The sequence below is a fragment of the Dicentrarchus labrax genome, unplaced genomic scaffold (genome assembly GCF_905237075.1).
Source record: "Dicentrarchus labrax unplaced genomic scaffold, dlabrax2021, whole genome shotgun sequence".
NCBI lineage: Eukaryota > Metazoa > Chordata > Actinopteri > Moronidae > Dicentrarchus > Dicentrarchus labrax.
In genome coordinates, this window is record NW_026136711.1 from 10,300,147 (window position 1) to 10,323,491 (window position 23,345).

Below are 23,345 nucleotides of genomic sequence, written 5' to 3' on the forward strand. Positions count from 1 at the left end.
TTTTATACTTCATAGACTTACAATATGTAGCCAATTTAGTTTTCCCCCGGCCCTCTATCGTTCCTCATCTTCCACCACTCCTCCCTCCTCCTTCCCCTCATCCTGCCGTCTGGACAGTGCATTAGCGTCGTGTGACAGGACCTGGACATCATGCGTTTTCCTTGTGTTATCACTGTCAGCCATCGGTGTCTTGTTTCTTCACATGTTGTCGCCACGTTGTCACCTTCTGCTGACTCTGCCTCCACATCCTGTTAGGGCCACCTTTTTCATCCGTTCTGATCACTGAGATCTCACGTCTCTCGATGCACTGATAAATGGTTGGTCTTTTTGCCATGTGGCAGGCTGAAATGCTGAAGTCGGGTTACAATAATTTCACTGGATCTGCAGTGGATCATGTGGACTGAAAACAGTGAGGGTCATGTACATGCAGTTAGTCCTCAGTCACATACTGTAAATCTTCAGATAGTCAACTAACATTTTGCATTTGGGACCGTTAGTAGGAGACACTAAGCAATTAGAAGTCATTACCTTGTGTTCTGGGAAATTGTTTCAGAATATTTCACTATTGTAAGAAATAATGAAAACAGCAATTACTTGCAGCTCAGGTAGTAACTGTAGGCTTTATTTGTAGAAGCAATATTCCTCAGGGGAAAAGGTCAATTTTCTAAGTCATGTGAGGAGCGTAAAGAGCTCAGAGGTAGGGAAGACGACGTGTTCGAGAGTTATAAACCACACGGGACGGTGTGCGCTGCAGCGATCGCCACCTGATCCCACTGTGGCTCTAGTTAAAGCCATGACTCTTAAACTGGGCCCAGTGGGACACAGAAACAACATCAGGCAGCCTCTATGAATATGAATGATCCAACGAAGCATGGATCAAATGCACAGGACCCAAACACCACATTGCTAATTGGGAGGGGATGTGGTAACCTTTAGCCCTTTCGTCTCCATAAAAAAAACCCAAATGTTGATGTTTATTATAACAAACCACATGACATTATTATCGTTTGGTCTCACTCCCGCTGAGATAGGAACCTCCGACACTGTGTCACTGTCTAGACCAGTAATGAATAAAAGCTGAAGTGTGTGTGTCTCTCTGCTGAGATGAAACCACACCGCAGGGACGGAGGAGACAGGTTTTGTCGCCAGCGAGGGCAAGAAATTGAATCAGCAACGACGAAATTAAATCTCTGAACACAATGACGGACAGTGTGCAGACACTCCATCAGCTGCTTGTGGTTGAACAGGTCCTCAGTTGACTTCTCTGCCGCTCCACATTGGACTGCTGCTGATTATTCATTAATACGCATATTTAGTCTGCAGCAGCTGCCATAACCTTTAGTGCAGTTGTTCGTATCAGACCGCTGTCTCCGTTTTGACTTTGTGAATGGGATAATCTCAGTGTGAAAGAAAGATTAGCCGGGCAAGAGCGGCGGCTCAAACTCTCCGCTGATCCCAGCCCCGGGCACAACAGTGCAGCTAATGTGAGCGTAGAATTGGTTTTCATGCTACACTGGATGAAAGTTTGAGCCTATAGCACCCAGACAAGCAATGCCCGCAGTAATTATGACTGATTGTTAAGTTCACACAGATATCTTCAAAGTTTGCCCGAGGCAACTTTTTGTCACCACCAGGTCTTCCGCCTTAAGGATCTTCTTTTAAGATCCCTTTTTTTTAGATTGTGCAGTATTGTGTGTGGTTAAGGTAGTGGGAAAAAAGAAGATAATTTATTTGAAGACAGCCTTTGGTTAATAGCTGTTGGACAGAATACAAACAGAGAGATTAAATGGAAAAGTGAAATCTCATTAGCCGAATTCCCCAAGTCTTTTTATGTATATTAGAAATTAGGAAAGCTGAATAGAAATAGAAAATTTTGACCAAATAAAGAAAGAAAAACTTTGCTTGAAGCAGGAGTGTTTTTGTGGCAGTGCATTCAACAAAATAATGTAGCAGTGTTTGTGGTCGGAAATTGTGAGTTATGAGTCTACCAAAACCTTCCAGAAATGCTGCACAGTGCCACACCAATGAGTTGCAACTTTTGAAGACGGCTATGAATTTATGCCATAACAGTTTGAAACATTAGCTGCCATCACAGAGCAGCTGTTTTTTAGCTTGGTTTTTCTGATGTAGTTTTATTCCACCTTCAGGCTTCACATTTTGTTTTCTGTAGCATTTGAAAAAATGTACATAAAATTTGCTTGACATTTGACTGGTGCCTCGCTAATAACGTGGCTGTCTTGGAAAAGTGCTGGAGCTGTGGACGTGCTGATAGATAGGGATCAGTGGACACATCTGGCTGGAGGAAATACCACTATCACCAGCAGTCAGGGTTTCTCCCACAGGACCACCCCCCTCCTGCCGTGAAATCTATCCAGGTATGTGGCTTAGTGCCGTGGAAGCAGTCCTTCGTATTTCACAACAAGAGCGGGTTCGATCGCGAAGCGGCGAACAAAGACCAGATACTGCTATCCAGCTGCAGTGGCACTGACACTATCACATCTTCTTCCTCTAGAAATGTAAAGTTTTCCATCTCTGACCGCAACAAACCAACAGATTGTAACCAGGAACAGTTGTCCCTCTTACCCATAATGGACATTCATCTTTGGTTGTGGCTGTGTGGCATCAGAGCAAATAACAGGATAGATGCCAGGTCTGACTTATGCAGCCATACCCGTTGTCTGCACACAGACACCAAGAAAGACCCATAGAACTGTAGTGTATGGCAGTACGCATAAGATGCTCCGCTGGGTAAAGTTTTTCCGGCTGCACTGGAGAAGGCCAGCATAAATATTTATCTGGTTTATTTGTTTTTGCTGGCTTTGCGCCTGTGTATTTGGAGAGAAATACAGGAGGAAAGAATGCTCAGTGTGTCTTTCTGCTGGATTAGTATACCAGAGGTCACCAAGTGCTAATTTAACTGGGGCACAAGAGGGGTATGCTGCAACAAAGCTGCAGAGAATAGCTTTGGATGTAGAAGTCACAAATATTTAGTGCTTAATCCGTTGTCACAAATGGATGTCCTCTTGTCACACTTTGGATTTCAAATTAAAAGTCTGGAACTGTTAACAAACAAGCTTCTGGGACCCCTTGACAGAAACATATTAGTCTTGTTATGAAATGAAAATCCTTTCTGTCACTCAACTTGTCTCTGCACAATAGATCCAATGATGCTTATAAATTAAGAAGACTTCATCTCGCATTGTCAGCCCCTTTGGTAAACCCCAAAGAGTCCCCCCCTCTCTAATGAATAATCAATGAGCGGGTCACTTAATAAACATGAGGGGGTGTGTGTATCCCAGCTCTGGCTCTGGCCCTCCGTAAGCTCAGCAGAAGGCTGGGAGAGCGTCTGAAAGGGAGGGAGCATGTGAGGCGAGGAGGTTGGGGGGAAGCGTGTGTGTGTGAGAGAGAGAGAGAGAGAGAGAGAGAGAGAGAGAGAGAGAGAGAGAGAGAGACAGACGAGGCTTAGCAGACAAATACAGCCACAAGCTGGGGGAAGTCAGTCCTGTCAGCCAAAGTCGTTGTGTGGCGGTGGAAAATAGACACAGGGCGGACAGAGGGAGTCAGTTCAGAGGGAAGAAGATATCTGCTGCTCCTCTCTTCCTGTCTGAGTGGCTGGAGGGAGAGCCTGGATGGTGTGATCTCCTCCACCATGGGATGCAGCCTCTGTACCCTGCGGAAGCCTGAGGAGCAATACAAACTACTCTACGAAGTCTGCCAGGTACTGTGACCAAGCCTCAGGAAGAGTTTCTGAGACTCTTTTTGGGTTGTTTTCTTGTACTTTTTTTGCTGTCTTGGCGCCACAGTCACTTTTAGTACTTCATCGGGTTTTTCTGACTTTGCTCCACTTGTGTCTCCGGGGGTCACTGGCTGAGTGGGAGTGGAGTGGAGTTGTTGCCCGCTGGAGCTCCTGCAGCTGAGCAGCCTGAACTCTGGCCGCAGGGGTCAGGGAGAGGTGGCGCGCTGTGCTTTAAAGGAGGGGGTGATGAAGAGGTGACAGCTCTCTCAATGTGTCTGCTAGTGTGTGCGCCGATCACTGCCCACCTCCTCATTGTCAACTGAATGCTGACACGGAGCTTTCCAGCTTTAACCCCTGTTTGACTTTCACTAAAGTTTATATTTAACACTCCGGTGCTTGTTTTGCACATTTTTTTCCACCAAAGAAAACAGAGAAGGCGTGTTGTAGATGCACCATTAACACATAGGGAGAATGTTTTAACAAGAGCAATAACAGAACAGGTTTGATCATTGTTTTTTTTAAGTGTCTTTAAACAGTACTGGGGTGCAATCCTGATTAGTGCTGAACCCGTTGATTAGTTGATCAATTATTAATCAGTTGACATTTATCAAGCAAGAAACATATACAATGTAAAAAAATTCTGTTTTAAAGTGAATGTTTGTCGGTTTTGAACGCTTTGTCAGACAAAATTTACACTCTCAAGACATCAACATAGATTTAAGGAGATTGTGAACTTAGTATTTTATGATTAAAAAATGGACAGATGAATTGATAATGAAAATAGTCATTAGTTGCCCCAATCCTGGAATTCAATATTAAATGAAATATGAAATATATTATTCGTTTAGGAGATTTTAATTCGCATTTTGGATTTAATTGATTTTATTTGTCTATTGATTTTGAAATGATCAAATACAAATATTTTGATTTCGCCAATGTCCCTGAACTTGCCAGCCAGCTGAACTCACAAGATCACGTAAGAATCCATGTTGCCAGGCTTCAGTCTATGCGTTTGTGGCTAGTACAGTGGTACTGACCCAATCAGCGTCCTTTGAGGAAGTAGTGGCAGCCACAGGGGATGGGCGTTAGGTGTGACGCAGCAAGAAGACACTGTTCATTAAACAACGATTGCAGCTCCCATAGAGGTTAGTGTGAGATGCTGCTAGCATGACCTGACTGGATTCAGAGTTTGACTGTGGTATATCTGATTGGTTTAAGTTCACCCGTGATAGACAGGTGCTTCATCCAATTACCTGTCAAGTATTCTTTGAAAGTTCCTGCCCTTTTCCAGACAGTTTCTAACAATAACTTCCCAGATGGTTCTGTGTAACCAACCATCTGGCACACTCAGGATACAATTTTACCTAGAATTTTGTTCACAATTTCCAAGTGAACAGTCTCCTACCTTGCTGTCTGAATCTCCTCTGCCCTCAGATGAACTCAGTATGAACCCACCATCTCCAGCTCTGTTCTAAAAATCATTTGATTATCGTTTGAAGCATAAAAAGGAGGAGCACTTCATATTGAAGCCAGAATGAAACTTAAGCTGACTGAATTATTATATATTCCTTCAGTGGAGAACATGTGTAGTAGTTGCTCTCTGACAGAAGAAGAAATCCTACAGAATGTTGCCTCTCTGTTCATTGCGGGCTGTGCTGCGGTGTCAACTTTATTTGAGACAACACACTCAGAGTGTTTGGATTCAAGTGCCAGTCCGGTGTAATGAGTGAAAACACCGACCCCTCTGACAGCAGACAGTGTACATCTTTGAGGCTGGGGTTTCTGTACCACACTCAAATCAGTTTTTTTCTCCTTCTTTTCATCCGTAATGGACCCCAGCCAAGTGTTACCCTCCTATCACACCAAATTACATCTCCATTTACTGCACAGGGTGCCGGGTGCCTAGTAGCTGGTTTAAATGAACGTAATGATCAAGCTCTCTGTGGATCTCGCTCATTATTCTCCCTTGAAAAACAGCTCCCTCCTGTCAGGGGAAGATAGACATTGTGCCTGCAAATAGTTCGGCTTTGATCAGGTCTGTTCGGGAAAAAAAAAAAAAGACTAAAAGGTTTTGGCTTGTCTCAAAGGAAAGATGGGTGTTATGCAGTGGCATAATAAATGGATTATGGGTGCTAATATTGTGGTCAGAAAGCCCTCCACTCCTCTACCCCCAACCGACCACTAATAACAGCAAAGACATGGTTTGTGGAAGAGGACTGTCACTTCTTTTGTTCTGCTTTCTCTTCGGTCACAGTGTCATCTTGCCTGTCAATTATGCTGGATTGGCAGGCCGTTCAACTCCGTTTGTCTCGCAGCAGTCTCTACTTTTGTCAGTTTTACCGTCTGCCTCTGAGGCTCTGTAGAGAACGTCAGTGCGTTGGGTTTGACATGACAAGTCATTTGTCATTTTGCTGCCCCACAAAGATTACACAGATGATTTCTGGTGCACTAAGAATCTATATTCTGTTATTCCATCCAAGTCTTGGCTGAGACACTTTTTTTTTTTTTTTTTCATATTTGCTGGGAGTACAGACATTTGGCATTTTTGCTTTAAAAATGACTTAAACAATGAATTGATTATCAAAATAGTTGTGGTTATTTTTCTATTGGTTAACTTATTCATCTATTTTCTAATTGTTGCAGCTCTACTTTTCTGTTTTTGATTTTTAAAGGAAAGCTTGAAAGGTATAGGAAGGGTTTCCTCTTGTCAGCCAGGTGGAGAGAGGCACAGCTCTTGTTTGGACATCTATCATCAGGCACAGATGTATACTGGAGACTTGGATTTGAGTCAGGATGAAGTTGCCAAAATGAGGACTTGTAAGCAAAATCTTGATGGGTTTTGGCCTGGTAAAGATCCAAGGCCAAATCTTCCAAAGAGCGACAGATACAGTACAAATACAACTGTGAGCTTAATAGCCTGTCTGTTTACCCAAAATTATGAGAAATAGGGATTATTTTTTGTGGCCTTTGGCCAATTATCAATGACCAATCTAAGACAGCACATATTATGAAGCAGACACAACCATTCCAGCCTCTGACACACTTTGTGTGTGTAATCATTACATTATGTCCTACTAGAAGGTGCATTCATAACCTGCAACTAGTGGCACTGGTTAATGGTGGCTGAGTTCAGGCTCATTTTGCCTGCATTCACTATGTATATCTGAGTGCTGTAGGTTATTGTAAAGCTTTTGCAGGTGTGGTTTGATTGTAAAACAATCTTTATATTTTCTATAGGTTTTACAAACTGCACTAAAGCGACTGGTGTCAGCTGTATGCAAAATACTTGTTAAAACAACTTTAATTTGTCTTGCTCTGACAGAAACAACTCTGTTGGCAGGCAGTGATGATGACTGAATGCTCATTTACTATCAAACACTAGCACTGGTTCTTGATGAGACCATCATGAAGCACAGGACTCACTCATAAAGCTTTTTTAGTGCTGTGCCTTTCCACGGTACAGTAGATGGTGGTGAATGAAATCTCTGCAGTGGGCACATCCCTGGCTTGTACCTGTGGGGGGAATACGGAAGGTCTTATTTCTCCTTACTGATAATACAGCAGGCAGATCCTCTTGATCGCACATCGCCCACTCCTCTCTCTCTGAGGACTTAATAATCCATGAACACTTGAAATCTTTCCAGTTCATTAAACACCTTAGCTCTAACTCCCATGTTGGAAGCGTGAAAAATATGGTTTTACACTGTTTTATAAGAGTCAACAGACTGCACATTTAGTTTTTTACCTGAAGGCATTTCTATCCATCCTGGCAGGATTAGAAATGCTCACTTGACGTGGTAACTTCAGCAGTTGGTTTGGATAGAATTATTCAGAGCATTGGTATCTGCATACATTATTTTCTCTATGAATAAGCACATTTTTGTTTGCAGCTCTGAGTGTCAATAGAGCCATACTGGAGACCAAACATTGTTAAGGTCTATTAAACACAGCCAACATGGCATTTTAGATCAGTATTTTCTCGTTTCGTTGTGATCATCAAAGGCCCGAGCTGCGGCAAGCTCGCTGCTCCCTTTTAAACTTGACCCTTCTGACAGCGGTGAACCCCTCGGTTCTTTCTTCAAAGCTGAAGGTAAGCATCATGTGGAGATGTAAGCTCAGCTGCTTTTGTCAGGGACTTCAAGGTAGAGGCCTTGGAAACTCTGTTTGACAGTCCTAGGGCTCTAAATCTCTCCAGAAGCACCCTGTAATGGCTGTGGCGCCGTGCTGCGGCTCTTACAAGACCCAGAGCTTAATTAGAGCTTCAGCACAAGCTGGCTATTGAGGCTCTGATCCGTGCTGAACTGATCTGGACTATTGTTTGTCTGCTAAGTCCTTTGCTTTCTTAGGTCTCTCTGTATCTGTCTCTCTCTGTTCCCTGCAGAGGAACGGCATCTTAAACCAAAAACGATTGATCTGCTGAGCAATAGAAGTTTACAAATGAGCCTGCTGGAACATTTCCTGTCTGAGTCTTTCCAAGTGCCACCGCCTAATTAGCCATTTTTCTGATTGAAGGCTGCAAAGATGTAATGCTCAGCTCAAGAAGCCAAGTTGTCATAGCGCCAGATGGTCTCAGTATGACATCTCCTGGACGAGACACATAGAAAAATGAGATGGAAATATTTGTACAAGACAGCCCCTCATCCCCTCAATCCTCTGCCCCCCCCGTCCCGCTGTCAGAGACCCCTGTCATCAAAGCAGTCACCAGAAAAGGGGAACTAGCAAAGATAGGCCGTTCAGCCCTAGCCCCTGTTCCTGTAATGAGGCTTGACAAAGGTGGCGTACAGAGACAAAGCTGGGATCACCAGTTAGTGAGCGCGGCCACTGGAGCCTGACACTGTGTGTTTTTAATAACGGCTAGGATGAGCCCTGGTGTGCCGTCACATCTGTTAAACACTGGAGCAGGTGGCTGGCTGCCACCGGGGAGCACTCACAGGAGCCTGTGTACTTACTGTCAGTCCAAAGCAAATGACAGAGGGGATCACAGCCACAACAGAGACATAACAACACCATGACAGTACAGCAGGACACAAGTGAGAAAAGTGATTGTGGTTGTGCAAAGCTTGTTAATCAGACGGAATTGCCATTTATTTTCACTTCATTCATTCAGCCATATATTGTGTCTATTTTAGTCAGTTTATTGTTTGTCATGTAGCAACTTGTAGCATCCTGTTGCTGTTTTACATGCATGTAAGTGTCTGGCTGATGTAGGAATGTGACTACAAAGTTGTGATTGGTTGACTGTTACTCCAGCCAGCTGTCAATGGGCCCAACCGTAGACTGACTATTTCTATTACTGAACTGATCGAAGCTGGAGCAGGGATTTAGAGGTCTGGAATCAGGCTAAGATTTGACCAGACTGTTTATATCAAGATTAGTGCTGTCAGTTAAACACGCTATTAACGGCGCTAACGCAAACCCATTTTAAAGGCGTACATTTTGTTATCACAAGATTATTATTATTTTATTTTATTATTATTTTTGGCCTAGTACACTTCGTTGTTTTTTTCACCTGCTCTTGCAACAACTAGTAACGTTAGAAAAACTGCAACACCACACCGGATCTAGCTAGACCGGAAACAGGCACGCTGCAACACATTTGTTTAAGAGTAGTAGACGTTAAATTTTGAGTGGATGGCGAGCGCAAGACGCCGAAATGGATGCCAATAATATTCTGAATGGAAAGTTTACTTTTAAAAAGTTGCCAAATGGTTCCATTGACAAGACCAAAGTGATCTGTGTGTGTTTGTCGTCGTGAACTGAGCTATCATCGCAGCACATCCGGTCTGAAATACCACTTGATGGCCAAACACACAGCTGATGCAAATTCTCCGCCCCCTCGACAAAAAGAAATCAAGGGACATTTAGAATAGATAAAAATGTGCGATTAATTGCGATTAATTGCGAGTTAACTATGACATTAATGCGATTAATCGCGATTAAATATTTTATTTAATCGTTTGACAGCACTAATCAAGATACATCTGTGCCTGGTTGTCTCTGGATTCACAGGATTTTAAAATTTTGGTAATGGTATTTAACTGGGTTAGCCAAAACCATCACATCAGGCTTTGCAATTTTATCACATTATAGAATTACATATACCTGATAGAAGAGTACCAATATCACATATAGCTGTCACTCAGTGTACATGTCAATGTCAGGGACAAAAAAAGGCTCAGTGTCACTATAATCAAGTCCAGTTGCAAACTAGAGCACTTTATTAAGAACAAGACTCATAGGTCTTCCACCAACAAGCAAGATACACCACTTTTGAGGTTAGTGAGTATTACATTTGTTTGGTAGATTGCAAACTCATTGGACAGAGTCAGCACAACTCCAAATCCATGTTGGAGTCACAGATGTTAGTTTGTGGTACAGATGAGTCAGCCTGATTCCTTTTGGGATGGGATGAAATCAACTTTCTCAAACAAGAGTTTTGCTTCCTATAATTCATTGCTCTTAATTAGCCTTAATTAGCAATGGTTTTACAAGAGCAGCAATGCATAAAGCGCATTTCCACTGCAGGTACGTGATTAAGGGTTTGCTCATTATAAAATTAGTGTATGTGCAACTTATAAGTGCTCTATTTGTTTATGTGTACACACCCAGTAATGAATAAAACATGTGTGGCCCATGTGGCATGAGCAGTTGTTCAATAGCTCCAACTAGCTGGGCACATCAGAATGATTGAGGATGATTATTTCTCATTATCAGGCTGTAAATAGGGAGCCTCTCCCAGCAGAGTGCTGACCAGGAGCTCTTTTTCTGATTAAGAGTCTGGCAGTATGTGTCAGGAACAGTGTTTAGACTCAACTGTGGAGGCCACCTGCATGGAAAGAGCTGAGGTCCTTCTGTGGACATCCAGGAGACTTAATGTAGCTTCATCACATTTAGTTTTTAGTGTGTGTGATTGCTGAATGCTTCCTCTCCTTCCGGTGGCGTATAGCTCTGTTTCATCCCTGTTGGAGCAAACCCGACTTTGCTGACTTGAACAAACAGACTTGGCCCCGGCATAGAGCTCAATGTGCTGTCAGCCCTCAAAGGGAAAATGTGTGTCTATTGTGTGTGTGGAGTGCTGCTGTGGCTGGGCAGAGAGGGGATCCTGGGGTAGTTGAGTGAGATAACAGGGCTAATGAAGCATGACACAACCCTGGGTTTCAGCCCGTTTGCTGATATTACCTTCCCCAACTCCACCTTTAATTTTTACTCTATACCTCTGTTCTCATATCTGTACTGAGGGGCAGACAATGATGTGCTCTAGCTGCACTCTGGTCAGGTGGTCTTTCCCAGCCTCCGTCTTGTAAAGATGCTTTCATTCAAGATATTTCAGTTAAATTACCCAGATAAAACTTTGGAGTATTATCTGCTTTCAATTCAAGGTTTTTGCAGATTAGCGTTGAGTCTGAATCGCTGTTATTGGTATGAATTATAAAAGCAGGTGGGCTGAGGAGTTTAAATCCCTGACAGAGAAAATCATCCCATCCTCAACAGATTTACATTATTTTTTTACAGAGCTTATTCAAAAACACAATGGATGAAACAGGGCTTAAAAGTCAAAGGAAAGTTGACACCTTTAGTTGGACTCATTAGACCGGAGAGAGGAAGCAGAAACCGTGCCGGAAGTGTTTCAAGTTCATAATTGATCAACTGTGGATAATACAATGTCCCATGCTTAAATCAGATTAGGTGAAAGTAAACAGTTGTGTCTCTTTCAGTCAGCATTAAGTTTTTAGCTGTTTGTTCTGTAATCCTCAGTAAGCCCGCACACTGTGGTAAATAAAGACTGCTGTGTTTTCGAGCCTCACACCATGGGGAGTTTCGTGTCCAGTCGGTTAAAAGAACAATATGTGCAGATTTCAAGACACATTTTGAAGTGTGCGCAGCATCCACGCACACACTGAGAAATCATTGGCTGGTCCTTGAATTTGATTTCTTTCTTATGAAAATGGTTAAAAGTGAAATAAAAGGGGGATTAACTGTGTTTTTCAAGTAGAGTGACCCACATTCAGACTGCCACTCAAACGTTATATAGGCCCCCCGGAAAATAAGCCTTCAAGTCTTCATGCTCTCTGTCACGTCAGAGCTCCTCTCTGTTCCGAAATACAGACTTTGAAGAATTTGTCTAAGAAGTGTATCCGACCAGAAAGAGGAGGCGAGCGCCCCGGCTCTCAAGGCTCTTTAAAATGCTCGTCTATAGAGTGAAGTTCCCAGGGTTTCCTCTGCCCGCCTCTGAAAGGCAACGTTAGCCTGGCTGAGTTTCCACTCTGTTCACCTCACTGCGCGTCCCCAAGGAACAGAAACACTGGCTCTTTAATGATGTTCTCCTCTTTATTAAAGGATTACGTTGTGATTGAATGGTCGCATAAAAGACTAATGTTACACAACACCGTCAGTGAATTGACTTAATATCCTGCAAAGGCTTTTCTGTATGATAATGATTAGAACAGGGGCTTGTGGTACCGGCACGGTGGCTTTTTTGATGATAGTTTTGTCTGTGTGAATGATTGTTTTTTTGTTTTCCGACATTTTTGGATGCTTGTATGTACAATCAACATCATCTGGTGAGGATGCTTACATTAGATGTTTGGCTGACTTGGAAAATTCAATTTTATATTAAGGTATACTAATTATTGTATTGCTTTTTTGTTATCAGGGTTCTCATGAATAAGAAAGCTCAATTTCAATGAGGCTACCTGATTGAATAAAGAATAAATCAAAACCTGGGGCAGCCTCAGCCAATCTGCCGTAATACGAAGATAATAATGAAGGAGATTGAGCTCGCTGCTGGGCAGATGAGCATCTTTGGCAGCGGGTTAGCAATCACTGAATACACACACACATATACATTCCCCCATCAACATCTCAATCCAGCTTGATTTGCGTTCCATGGATGATACCGCACCAGGGCTCGCGGCACCGCTCACCCCTGCTGCCCCTAATTATTACCCAGAAGGCTGAAGTCTGACATAGCTATCACATGAGGTGTTGAGGAAAGCTAAAATCTTAAATTGCTCTGAAACAAATCCTATGCAGGGATACCGGTCCTTGATTCCTCTGTTGCTTTAGAGGTCCGATGTAATATTTTAATTAAAGAAAATGGGCTGTGAGCAGCGAAGCCACAGCTGTGTAAATTCCTCACCAGACAGCAACACAGCAGACGTGTGAGTTAAACCTAATTAGTATTCCTTTAAGTAGGGCCTTGCTGCCCTCTTGTCATTAAAATGGATTTAACAGAGACCCCTCTTGGAGGATGCATCAGTGGTTGACAGAGTCATTTCTGCACATCTGTCATCATTGTGTCAACATAAAAAACAGCTCAAGTGTGCAAAGGCAAATCTAGCCTCAGATTACAGTTAAGGAGGCATTCAGAGTACCAGGGCTGTTCAAGTCTGTTTTCTTTGGCCCATTACTGCCTTAGCTTGATGTAGATTGAGTTTTCACTTCTTCACAACCAGCTGAACTGCGGCTAACACAGCATAGCTGGAGAGCCCAGCAGTGGTGAGGCATTGTGTATTGTGTCAGGGGAGTGTTGTGTGTTTTTTCCCAGTGTGCTGCAAAGGGCCGGTCTGTGTCAGAGGTGAGCCTGGTGAATGGAGGTCGTGGGACCCCCTCCACAGCTGGGAGGAGACTCCCCCCATTGAGAGCACTGAGGCAGAATGCTCCGGGCTCAACAAGACGGGGGCTAAAGGCTTTGTCTCTGGTTCACTGCCTTCAAGTAGCCCCAGGATTCCTGGCAACCAGGTTTGACTGTTGGAGCTTGCATGCAGAGAGGAGAAAGCACAAAGGCGCTTGTATTCCTCAGCTGATGTACAACATCATGGCTCGCTGTGGGAAACAAAGATGGCTGAGGATGTGAGGTCCCATGTGATTTTAAGAAGGCTTATTACCGATACAAGCAGCTACAACATAGAAGGATTTAGATGTGTTCTTTTATGTTGTGAATCACAGGCTTTTGTTGTGTTTCAGCACACAGTCCTGTTTTCCATTTTTTCTTTGCATGAGAGGGCAGTGGTCTTAAATCTCAAGGTTGTTTTGTAGGATTTCTTGTATTAGTATTCTGTGATATGATAACTCAGTGTCAAATTATTCAGAGCAAACTGCAAGTAGATGAGCTATTAATTTTTGATGTAGAAGAAGTAGAAGTTTAAGTCCGCTGAGATGATCCAATTATCCTGCTGGCCCAGGATTAGCATTAATCTACTCTGGTTATTAGTGGGCACACAGCCTCTTCTAACTTCTGCATTAAGTTCTCTCCTTTTCCTGCGTTCCTTATCCTTTCTCTAAACACACAAACACACAAGCCCAGTGCCTCTAGTTTCTGTATATACTCCTTTATAGAAATATGTGCTCACTTTTACCTTGTCTGGGTCAAAGTCAGGTTTTTCTTCATTCCCTGGAGGTAATTTAATAACGCTGCTACTCCTTGTGTGCAGCACCACAGTTAAGTCTAACTATGCCATGAATTTGAATGAGACAACCATGGCCAGAGGCAGGCACAGCAACCAGCCACATGTTTATCAGAAAATTAATCTTCAAACACGGACTTGCATGTATGTTAGATGTCAGGAGGAGTGAGAATGGACACTAAAGATTTACGACACGTCTAATCACCTGCAACACTACGTGCTCCTGCTGGAGAGGAGCTTCCTTCTAAGAGAGCTTTGAGCAGGAGGAGGGAGCAGTGAGTCTGTGAAATGGGAAGAGCCCCGGGCTGAGATCCTATCAAAGCTTTTAGCACATCCAGGAATCACAAACCAACAAATTCCCTATGATGTGGTGACTAAAAGCGGAACAGGAGCTCTGTGTAAACCCTGATAAAGCAGAGGGCCTGTGTGGTGACCCAGGATGCAATACACATGCAAGCGGCTGCAGGGGTCTTCAGCTCTTAAGTTTACCAAGCTGCTGCTTGATTTGGGTTTTATGCTGTGGTGAACTTCCAAAGAGATGATGGCATTTAGAAAAATCTTTCTCTCTCTCTAAATAATTGAATCAGTGCGCTCGGCCTGACATTTTGCACACCATAGATCTGTGGAAGACTTAAATCTTCTTTATTTAATTTCAAGTCTGATTGGATCCGGTGACACATTCTATTGGGAGTCCACAGTCCACAGTCATCATTTATCAGCACACAGATGCCTTAAGTGGCTCAACCAAACTTAATTAGCCTCTTCTCTGCGACATGCTCCAGCCTTTTGCTCAAATTAATCTTCTCAGGTTAACGCGCGGCACCCACTCCACTGTCTCTGACAGCAGGTCAAATTTATCCTCTGCTGAGAAATTACTTAGCTAAATGAGGGCTCCTCCATGCAGCCTCAGCTAATGACCTTGATTAATTAAAGAGAGACTCTTCCTAATTAAGGTCTTATTCCACTTGGTCTGACTGTGACCCTGTAAAACAAGCTGAGCAGTAATGAGTCATTTCTCAAACAGAATACCGCTGCTGAGTTTGTGTGGGCACAGTGCTTCATCATCAGAGATAAGGATTACATCCGTTTGGAATAATGAATATATCCTCTTCAGTTGAGGAAAAATGCAACTGTTGCATCTTCATGATTCCATTCCTGTTTCTTCTCCATCAACAAACCATACAGAACCCCTCAACAAAAGTAGCTTATTCCGTTTTTTTTCTGCTTCTTCTTCCAGGTCAATGGCAAGGATCTCTCCAAGGCCACCCACGACCAGGCGGTGGAGGCCTTCCGCACTGCCAAGGAGCCCATCATGGTCCAGGTTCTGCGCCGAGCCCCGCATCCCAAACTGGTCAGCCCGGCTGACTCCCAGGTTTCGGACATTAGCACCCAGACTGACATCACCCTCCAGCACATCATGGCCCTCACAAAGCTGCCTCCCTCTTCACCCCCCATGACGGAGCTGGAGGAGTATCTGCTTCCAGAGGAGTAAGTACTGAGTTCATGAAGAACTAGAGAGAAATCTATAGACAGTACAGTGATATTAGAATAAATGGCTTAGAAATTGAACCGCTAGAATATAAACTATAGTCTTTATTGTCACATTATACACGTCAACAGGGAATTTTATTTATGGCTGTCATTGCAGAAGGGAGAAAACTCTTTCCAAAGAAGACCCTCCTCCATTATGAAGTCCTGTATCTGCAGCTGTGTCCTATATCTGTTTGTGTAGCTCACAACCAGTGTTACATACATTCAAATAACCACTTTTCAAACAAGCTGAAAGATGATAAAGAACACAGAAATATTCTCTTCCATCACTATAGAAATATATGACTGCCCAGGTAGCCAAAATGTATTGGCTTAACAGTGGCCTAGATCTGGTACACCTGGTTTGCTGGACTCTTGTCAGACCAGGGATGAAGCATTAGACTGTGTTCAAACAGACAAACAGCTCCCTCGTTGCTGATAAAGAGAGCCCCCGGAAAAAAAGTTTTGCCTGACTCCACCTTTTGCCACAAGGCAAAGCAGCACAAGGGCACAAAGTGTAACTGTGTAACAGTAGAAATTCTATATTTCGGCTATTTATCCAAATACCGAAATGATTGTTGTTGATTGTTGGTTGTAAATTTCTGTCTGAGTATTACAACCCCCTGTGCATGCAGTGTGTTGGTGTCTCATAAGCCTTCAAACTGATGGATGTTTTACTCAAAACACTTCTACATCGTATTTCATCGTTTTCAACAATGCCCCCTTATTTTGTACTGAACGGCCACTTTGTCTCAGAGCCATAGCTGGAATGAGTGTTTTTAAAGTGGGACTGATTCTGAATTTGGGCCCAAATCAACCCAATCTGCACCCACTAAATCTAGCCTAATCTGGGCCATATTTGGTTCTGCTGTGCCAGAACGCACCTAAATGTGGTGACACTTATTTTTACCACAAAGCTTTCTATACCATCCAGGCAAAGAGAAGATGCTGATTGACCTGAAACTGACTTCAGGCACTTTTAAGTTGCAGTATCGCTATGGTAACAAAAAGATTACCAAACGTGTTTCCAGGAGGTCCACTTTGGAAGAGAAGATACAGGAATTATTTGGTGTCAGGACTCAGCAATATTAAAAAGGTCACTACACTCTCAGACACTATCAGACCTTTCACCGTAATAGTTAATTAAGAAAGCGGCACATTATCTCCTTCTCCAGACCACACTGCTCAGATCACACAGGATGTGTCTGAAGTTTGAAAATGCCCCTGTCACTTACTGGAGATGACTGCTCCTCCGGGGCACACAGTCGCATTAAAATGGTGAATCGGTTCATTCGGATTTGCATATTCCCAAATTGCATCTATTGTTTCTGTGTGTGTGTTAGGCCCTGGAGCTCAAAGTCTGTCTACATGTTATACTCTGTGGCAGCAGCAGTTGCCCTTTAATGAATAATCTTGATTTCTTTAATTGATTTCTGAGTCAAATTAATAACACACCATGTTCATTTGTGATTAGCCTCCGGGCGTAGCTTCAATATATCTGATTCAAGAGTCATTTCTACATTGAGTTCTTATTACTTCCTCTCTACTTCTCATTTAATTTTCAAACTTTGGGGCAAAATTAAATCCAGATTGACAAATGTGTTAGTAAATTACTTTTGTGTGTGTGTGTGTGTGTGTGTGTGTGTGTGTGTGTGTGTGTGTGTGTGTGTGTGTGTGAGTTAAATTTGCATTAAATTAGCATTCCACTCTTTCCTCTAATTTGTCTTACACTCTTTGTCTTTTCTCAGACATCCTCCAGGACATGCATACTTTGACCCCAATGACTTCCTAGAGGGCATACAGCAGGACATCGAGCGTGAGGAGCTGGAATATGAGGTAAAAACCAACTGCCTCCCTTCTTCTGCACTCTCCTTTCAATGAAGATCTACATTCAGACAGCAATGCATTATTGCTACATAAGCAGACCCAAGGTCGCCTCTTTGTCTCCAATGGCCCTGCTAGCGACCACAAGTCCTGATATATCACAGTTATTGATGAGCCACTCTCCCTACATACAGACACTGAGATGTAGGCCAGACAGGAATCGAGTTGTTGGTTTGTTCCAGCAGATGCACAATGGTGACATCATTACTTATTAGTGACAAGGCCTAATAAGTCTTCCTCGGCTCCTACGCAGTGGAGATGAGGCCCGGTGGATAATTAGATGGCTCAGATAATAGGTTTTCAGTGATGAATCTGATGATGCACGCTGACAATGCCTGGATGAGGCCATGATGAGGCCATGATCAAGCCTTTGTTGTGCTCCTTCAGTGACCTCTGCCAACCCCGACACCCCCTCCCATTACACCCCAGCCACCTACTGTTCAATATTAATAATATCCCTGAAGAAGCAATGAGGCTGAGACCAGGAAGGTAAAGTTAAGGGCAGCTAACGGCAGATGCACAGCAGACAAACACTGACTAATCCCAGTGTGTCACAAGAATGACTTAGAAGTAGGGCCATGTATTGGCAAGAAGTACAAAATGTAGTGTGCTAACATTAAACTGAATTACCAAATAATGTCAGCTAGTTTGCATGCTTGGATATTTCCCATGCATTCTAAACTGTATGAGTACTACAACTCTGAAACACATATTCCTCCATGGTGGATATTGGATATTAATGATAAGAAGTATGAATAAAACAAAGTATTAACCACATTTACAACTTAAGATTAATATATCGTTACTGTATCGTATGTCCTGCTAAAACTGGTGTTTTCAATGGAAAGCCTGCTCAAAAAGTCACTAGATTGCATCACACGGTAATTTGCATATCCATTACAACGTAAACTATTTAGAAATATGGAGATTAAATATAAGATTGAAGACTCTGAAGGGGTCTTAAAAGTAATCAAATCTAGTGAGAAAGTCACTAAATTGGCCGAGAAGTTTTGTTACAGCTTTTGAATGCAACACTGACCACACTTTAATAGCTAAGATATTCCTTAGGTTATGTTGGTGCAGACTGATTAAGTAAATCACTAGTTTGGAACAAATCAGAAGTTAGGAAAAGAGGTTAGGAAAGACTGCACAAACTTAGCAATGGATTTACAAATAGCTGGCTCAAGCTAATCTAGGAAGTCACTGCAGCCGGCCAAGAAACAGTCCAGCACATACCCCCAACTCTGCAAAGTTATTTCCCAAATGTAAATGTATTTCTCAAAATAAATGGAAACTACTTATGAGACAGTGTTCAGTATTCGACTGCGACTCTGTTTTGGGGGGTTAACCTAACAGAGCCCCATCCTCTGCCCTCAAAGAACAGCACTGCTCGTATCTTTATCTGTATCTGTGAGATTACAGGTGTTGACACGTGAAAAACGGGACTCTGCCCGTCTGCAGTCCACTGCATCATCTCTCATTCTGTCAGTGGGCCTCTAGGAAAGCCAACAGCTTCCCTGCGTCCAGCTGAAAGATTCATTACAGTGATTGATGGATCACTGCTGCTCCATGATCCCATTACGTGGTCAATATATTCAGTCCGTCCAGAAAAACATGAGAAAATATACAACCATTTTCTCCTTAATCTTGGGGAAAAAGACTAATAATTTCTACATGTGTGGGATATTAATTTGTGCATGTGTCTCACCAGGAAGTGGATTTGTACCGAGCCAATATTCAAGACAAGCTCGGCCTGACGATCTGTTACAGGACTGATGATGAGGATGAGGCTGGGATCTACATTAGTGAGGTATGTGGTGCAGGGTAGCTCTCAAGTCTAATTCAGCAGTAAGTAAATAGCAGCTGCTAGGACTGTCAGCAGTGATGATGTTCACTTTAACTCAGATATTGAACAAATATCCCCAAAAATGTGAAAACACAACACAGAAAGGTGATGTCAGAGTAGTAAGCTCACACTCTTTCGTTCTCTTTTCTTAAGATTGATCCAAACAGCATTGCTGCAAAGGACGGCAGAATTAGAGAAGGAGACAAAATCATTCAGGTAAGATCCATTTTATATGTCTTTTTGCTATTCTGTGACCCATGCTTGCTTGTAAATTAATATTGGAAAAAAGTATTGTACTCACTGCAAACTTTAAGAAGTGGTGGTTGGAGTTTAATGTAGCACATTTCAAGGGTACAAATATCTTAATTTAATTTAAGAAAGATCAGGTATTTCAATATTTCCTTTTACTCCTCAAGATCAATGGTGTTGAAATCCAGAACCGGGAGGATGCTGTAACGCTGCTGACCAGTGAGGGTAACCAGAATATCTCTCTGCTGGTGGCCAGACCAGAGATCCAGGTAATTAGGATGTCATTATGGGTGTGTTCTCAGTAAAGGTTAATGACAACAAAATATTTCATTTCAAAACCTCATATGGTCGATTTTGGAACCAGATATGGTGTGTCCTTCAAGGCGAGCTCTGTTTTGAACAAACAAGAGCAGGACTTTCAATAATGGATGATCCGTTTTTTGAGTAAAACTCTGCAGTGGAATATTTGCATCTAATGAGGCGTCTCATCTCCTCTCTGCGTCTCAGCTGGACGAGGGCTGGATGGATGATGACAGGAACGACTTCCTGGATGACCTCCACATGGACATGCTGGAGCAGCAGCACCATCAGGCCATGCAGTTCACTGCCAGCATGTTACAGCAGGTACACACACCGCACACACACACACACACACACACACACACACACAGCGTGAAGAGGCAAAGTAGCACAATCAATCTGCACTCACGCATATGTTCATATATAGATTATTTTGGACGAGCCAGTTCTGCTGAGGGTAGCAGCTGTTCAGTTGTTTATAGCCATGGTTTTTCCCTTTACAGAAAATGGAGACTTATACGGAAAGGCAGAAGCTCATTGACAAACTATGTGAAGCCTTTGTTATAGGTCCATTTCAAATTAAAAGTAGTTTTAAATAAAGCAACATTTTAGTAGTGGTAGTAAAAGTAGATCAATTCTATTTATAAAACAGTGTATTTGCTTCTTACCACAGTATTGGAATTATCAAAACTATATTATGCCTGCTAAAAGAAGACTATATATATTATACACCAGTGTCCTGTGTAATACATTACATATAGTGTGTAACACATAACTATTACATTATTATGTTCAATAATACTGAATATTGTATTTCCACTCACAATCACAAACAAATATTTTCTGTTTTTACAGAAGAAGCTAGAGGAGGATGGAGGCACCACAGACACAGCCACACTGCTGTCCAACCACCATGAGAAGGACAGCGGAGTTGGTCGCACAGACGAGAGTACGCGAAATGACGAGAGCTCGGAGCAGGAGAACCTCGGTGACGACCAGACCACGGCCTCCAACACGCTGGGCAGCTGCAGAAAGCTGACCTACAGCCAGGACACCCTCGGCAGTACCGACCTGCCCTTCAGCGGCGAGTCATTCATCTCTGCAGACTACGCTGATGCCGACTTCCTGGGCATCACGGCTGATGAGTGCGAGCGCTTCCGGGAACTCCTGGAGCTGAAGTGCCAGATGAGGAACAGTGGCGCCCAGGGTCTGTACTGCCAGGGTGGTGGGGCAGAAGGTCAGGACCAAGACGGTGTGGACAAAGAGCTTGAGCTTCTCAACGAGGAGCTGCGCACCATCGAGCTGGAGTGCCTGAATATTGTCCGTGCTCACAAGATGCAGCTGCTGAGGGAGCAGTGCCGTGAGTCCTGGATGCTCCACAACAGTGGCTTCCGCAACTACAATACCAGCATCGACGCACGCCGCCATGAGCTCTCAGACATCACAGAGCTGCCAGAGAAATCAGACAAAGACAGCTCCAGTGCCTACAACACTGGCGAGAGCTGCCGCAGCACCCCTCTCACGTTGGAGCTGTCTCCAGACAACTCTCTCCGCCGAGGCGCAGAGAATCAGGGTCCGAGTGGGGCATCCGGCTCCACCAGCTCTAACGGCAGGATGCTCAAACCTCTCCTGTCCCCCGTCCAGGAAGCCTGTGCGCCCAGTCGGAGCAGAGGCTCCTCCAAGGATCCAGATGGAGACCTGCAAACAGAGAGCAAGGAGAGGAAGCAGGGGGAGTCCAGTAAGTCTGGGCGGAACTTTTCCCAGCCACATTCACCTTACAAGCACGCCCACATCCCCGCCCACGCCCAGCACTACCAGAGCTACATGCAACTGATCCAGCAGAAATCTGCAGTGGAGTACGCCCAGAGCCAGATGAGTCTGGTCAGCATGTACCGGGACCCCATCAGCCCCAGTGACCTGGACCCCAAGATGGAGTGGAAGGTGAAGATCCGCAGCGACGGCACACGCTACATCACCAAGCGGCCTGTGCGAGACAAGCTGCTGAGGGAGCGCGCCCTGCGCATTCACGAGGAGCGCAGCGGTATGACCACAGATGATGACGCCATAAGCGAGCTGAAGATGGGCCGCTACTGGAGCAAGGAGGAGAGGAAGCAGCACGCAGTCCGCGCCAAAGAGCAGAGGCAGCGCCGTGAGTTCATGAAGCAGAGCCGAGCCGACTGTCTGAAGGAGCAGGCCGGCACAGAGGACAAAAAGGAGCCCAACATTATCGAACTCAGCCACAAAAAGATGATGAAAAAGAGAAATAAGAAAATATTTGACAACTGGATGACCATCCAGGAACTGCTGACCCATGGTACCAAGTCACCTGATGGCACAAGGGTGTACAACTCACTCCTGTCTGTGACCACAGTCTAAGTCATGCTCTGAGTTCAGGTGGCAGGCCAGCCAGAGGAGGACAGACTGGACTGTACATAGGACACTACCAGTTGGGGTAGAGATTCCTGCCTCGTTCAATGTGGCAACATTTTGTAAATAGGAAATAAGGAAAGCCTTTTCTGGAAGAACATTTTCCACCCCTGTGGTGAAGGGAAGGTCCTTAGATGATGGTTGGACATGGATGGAATATGGCTTTGAGGATGATTTTGGAAACTTTTTTCAAATTCTTTCAATTACCTTTTCTACCTATGTGCTTGCTCTTTTGAATAATTTTGGAAACAAAAACACAATATTTTAGTTTTTTGGAAGGTTTTGAAAGTGTGTAAAGACCGTGTGCCATACATAAACAGCCAGCATTTACACTATTTTACATTATTTTGTTCGTACTATATATCTCTTATCAGTATTTTACTGTTATGCATACTTAATGCTTTTATGGAACCATATTTTCCTGCAAGGTAGAACACATAATCCTTTTCAAAAGGACGTTTTGTAAATTAAAAAATAAATTTTTTGTAACAAATCCACTTTTTTTTTAGTTTGAATTTCTCTCTAATGGTGCTGATTTCCCAAAGTTAATACCACCAGCGATGTACCATCTGTTACATAATGTAGAGAACAACATAACATGATACCATTGTGTATGTACGTATCTTTAGAGAAAGATGTTTCTCACATTGAAATTTAAATGTCTGTGTTTGTTAAAGCACACCTTGTAGTCAATTTTGCTTTCTTAGGGTTTCATGTATTGAACAGAATAACAGCTTAACAAATCCTTAGTTAGCCACACAATTTGATGTCTTGTAAAATGAGAGAAATAATAAATTATTGTTTTATATATGATGAGCTTTGAAATGTTGTTGGAATTTGTCTTTTGTAAGAGTTGGATCACCAAAAAGGCAACCACACAAGGGAGAAATGAATCCAAATGAACCCAGTATATAATGTGACTAAGCGTATTTTATAGAGAGACTCATCAAAAGACTGTGTTCTGTGC

The 23,345-nt window shown here is 43.3% G+C and overlaps 1 protein-coding gene across 3 annotated transcripts in view; it reads left to right on the forward strand.

The window, feature by feature from the left end:
- The window catches only part of pdzrn3b (PDZ domain containing RING finger 3b), a 91,476-nt gene extending 68,273 nt beyond the window's left edge, over nucleotides 1–23,203 (forward strand). For 2 of the 3 annotated variants that reach the window (XM_051414118.1, XM_051414117.1), the window contains 7 exons: nucleotides 15,380–15,630; nucleotides 17,421–17,508; nucleotides 19,268–19,366; nucleotides 19,556–19,618; nucleotides 19,819–19,920; nucleotides 20,159–20,275; nucleotides 20,807–23,203. In XM_051414118.1, coding sequence (XP_051270078.1) covers nucleotides 15,380–15,630; nucleotides 17,421–17,508; nucleotides 19,268–19,366; nucleotides 19,556–19,618; nucleotides 19,819–19,920; nucleotides 20,159–20,275; nucleotides 20,807–22,327 — 2,241 coding nt within the window. In that variant the 3' untranslated portion in view covers nucleotides 22,328–23,203. Of the gene's footprint in view, nucleotides 1–3,431; nucleotides 3,719–15,379; nucleotides 15,631–17,420; nucleotides 17,509–19,267; nucleotides 19,367–19,555; nucleotides 19,619–19,818; nucleotides 19,921–20,158; nucleotides 20,276–20,806 lie in introns of those variants that run through there. The other variant, XM_051414119.1, reaches the window with a different exon arrangement.
- Nucleotides 23,204–23,345: the final 142 nt, after the last annotated feature.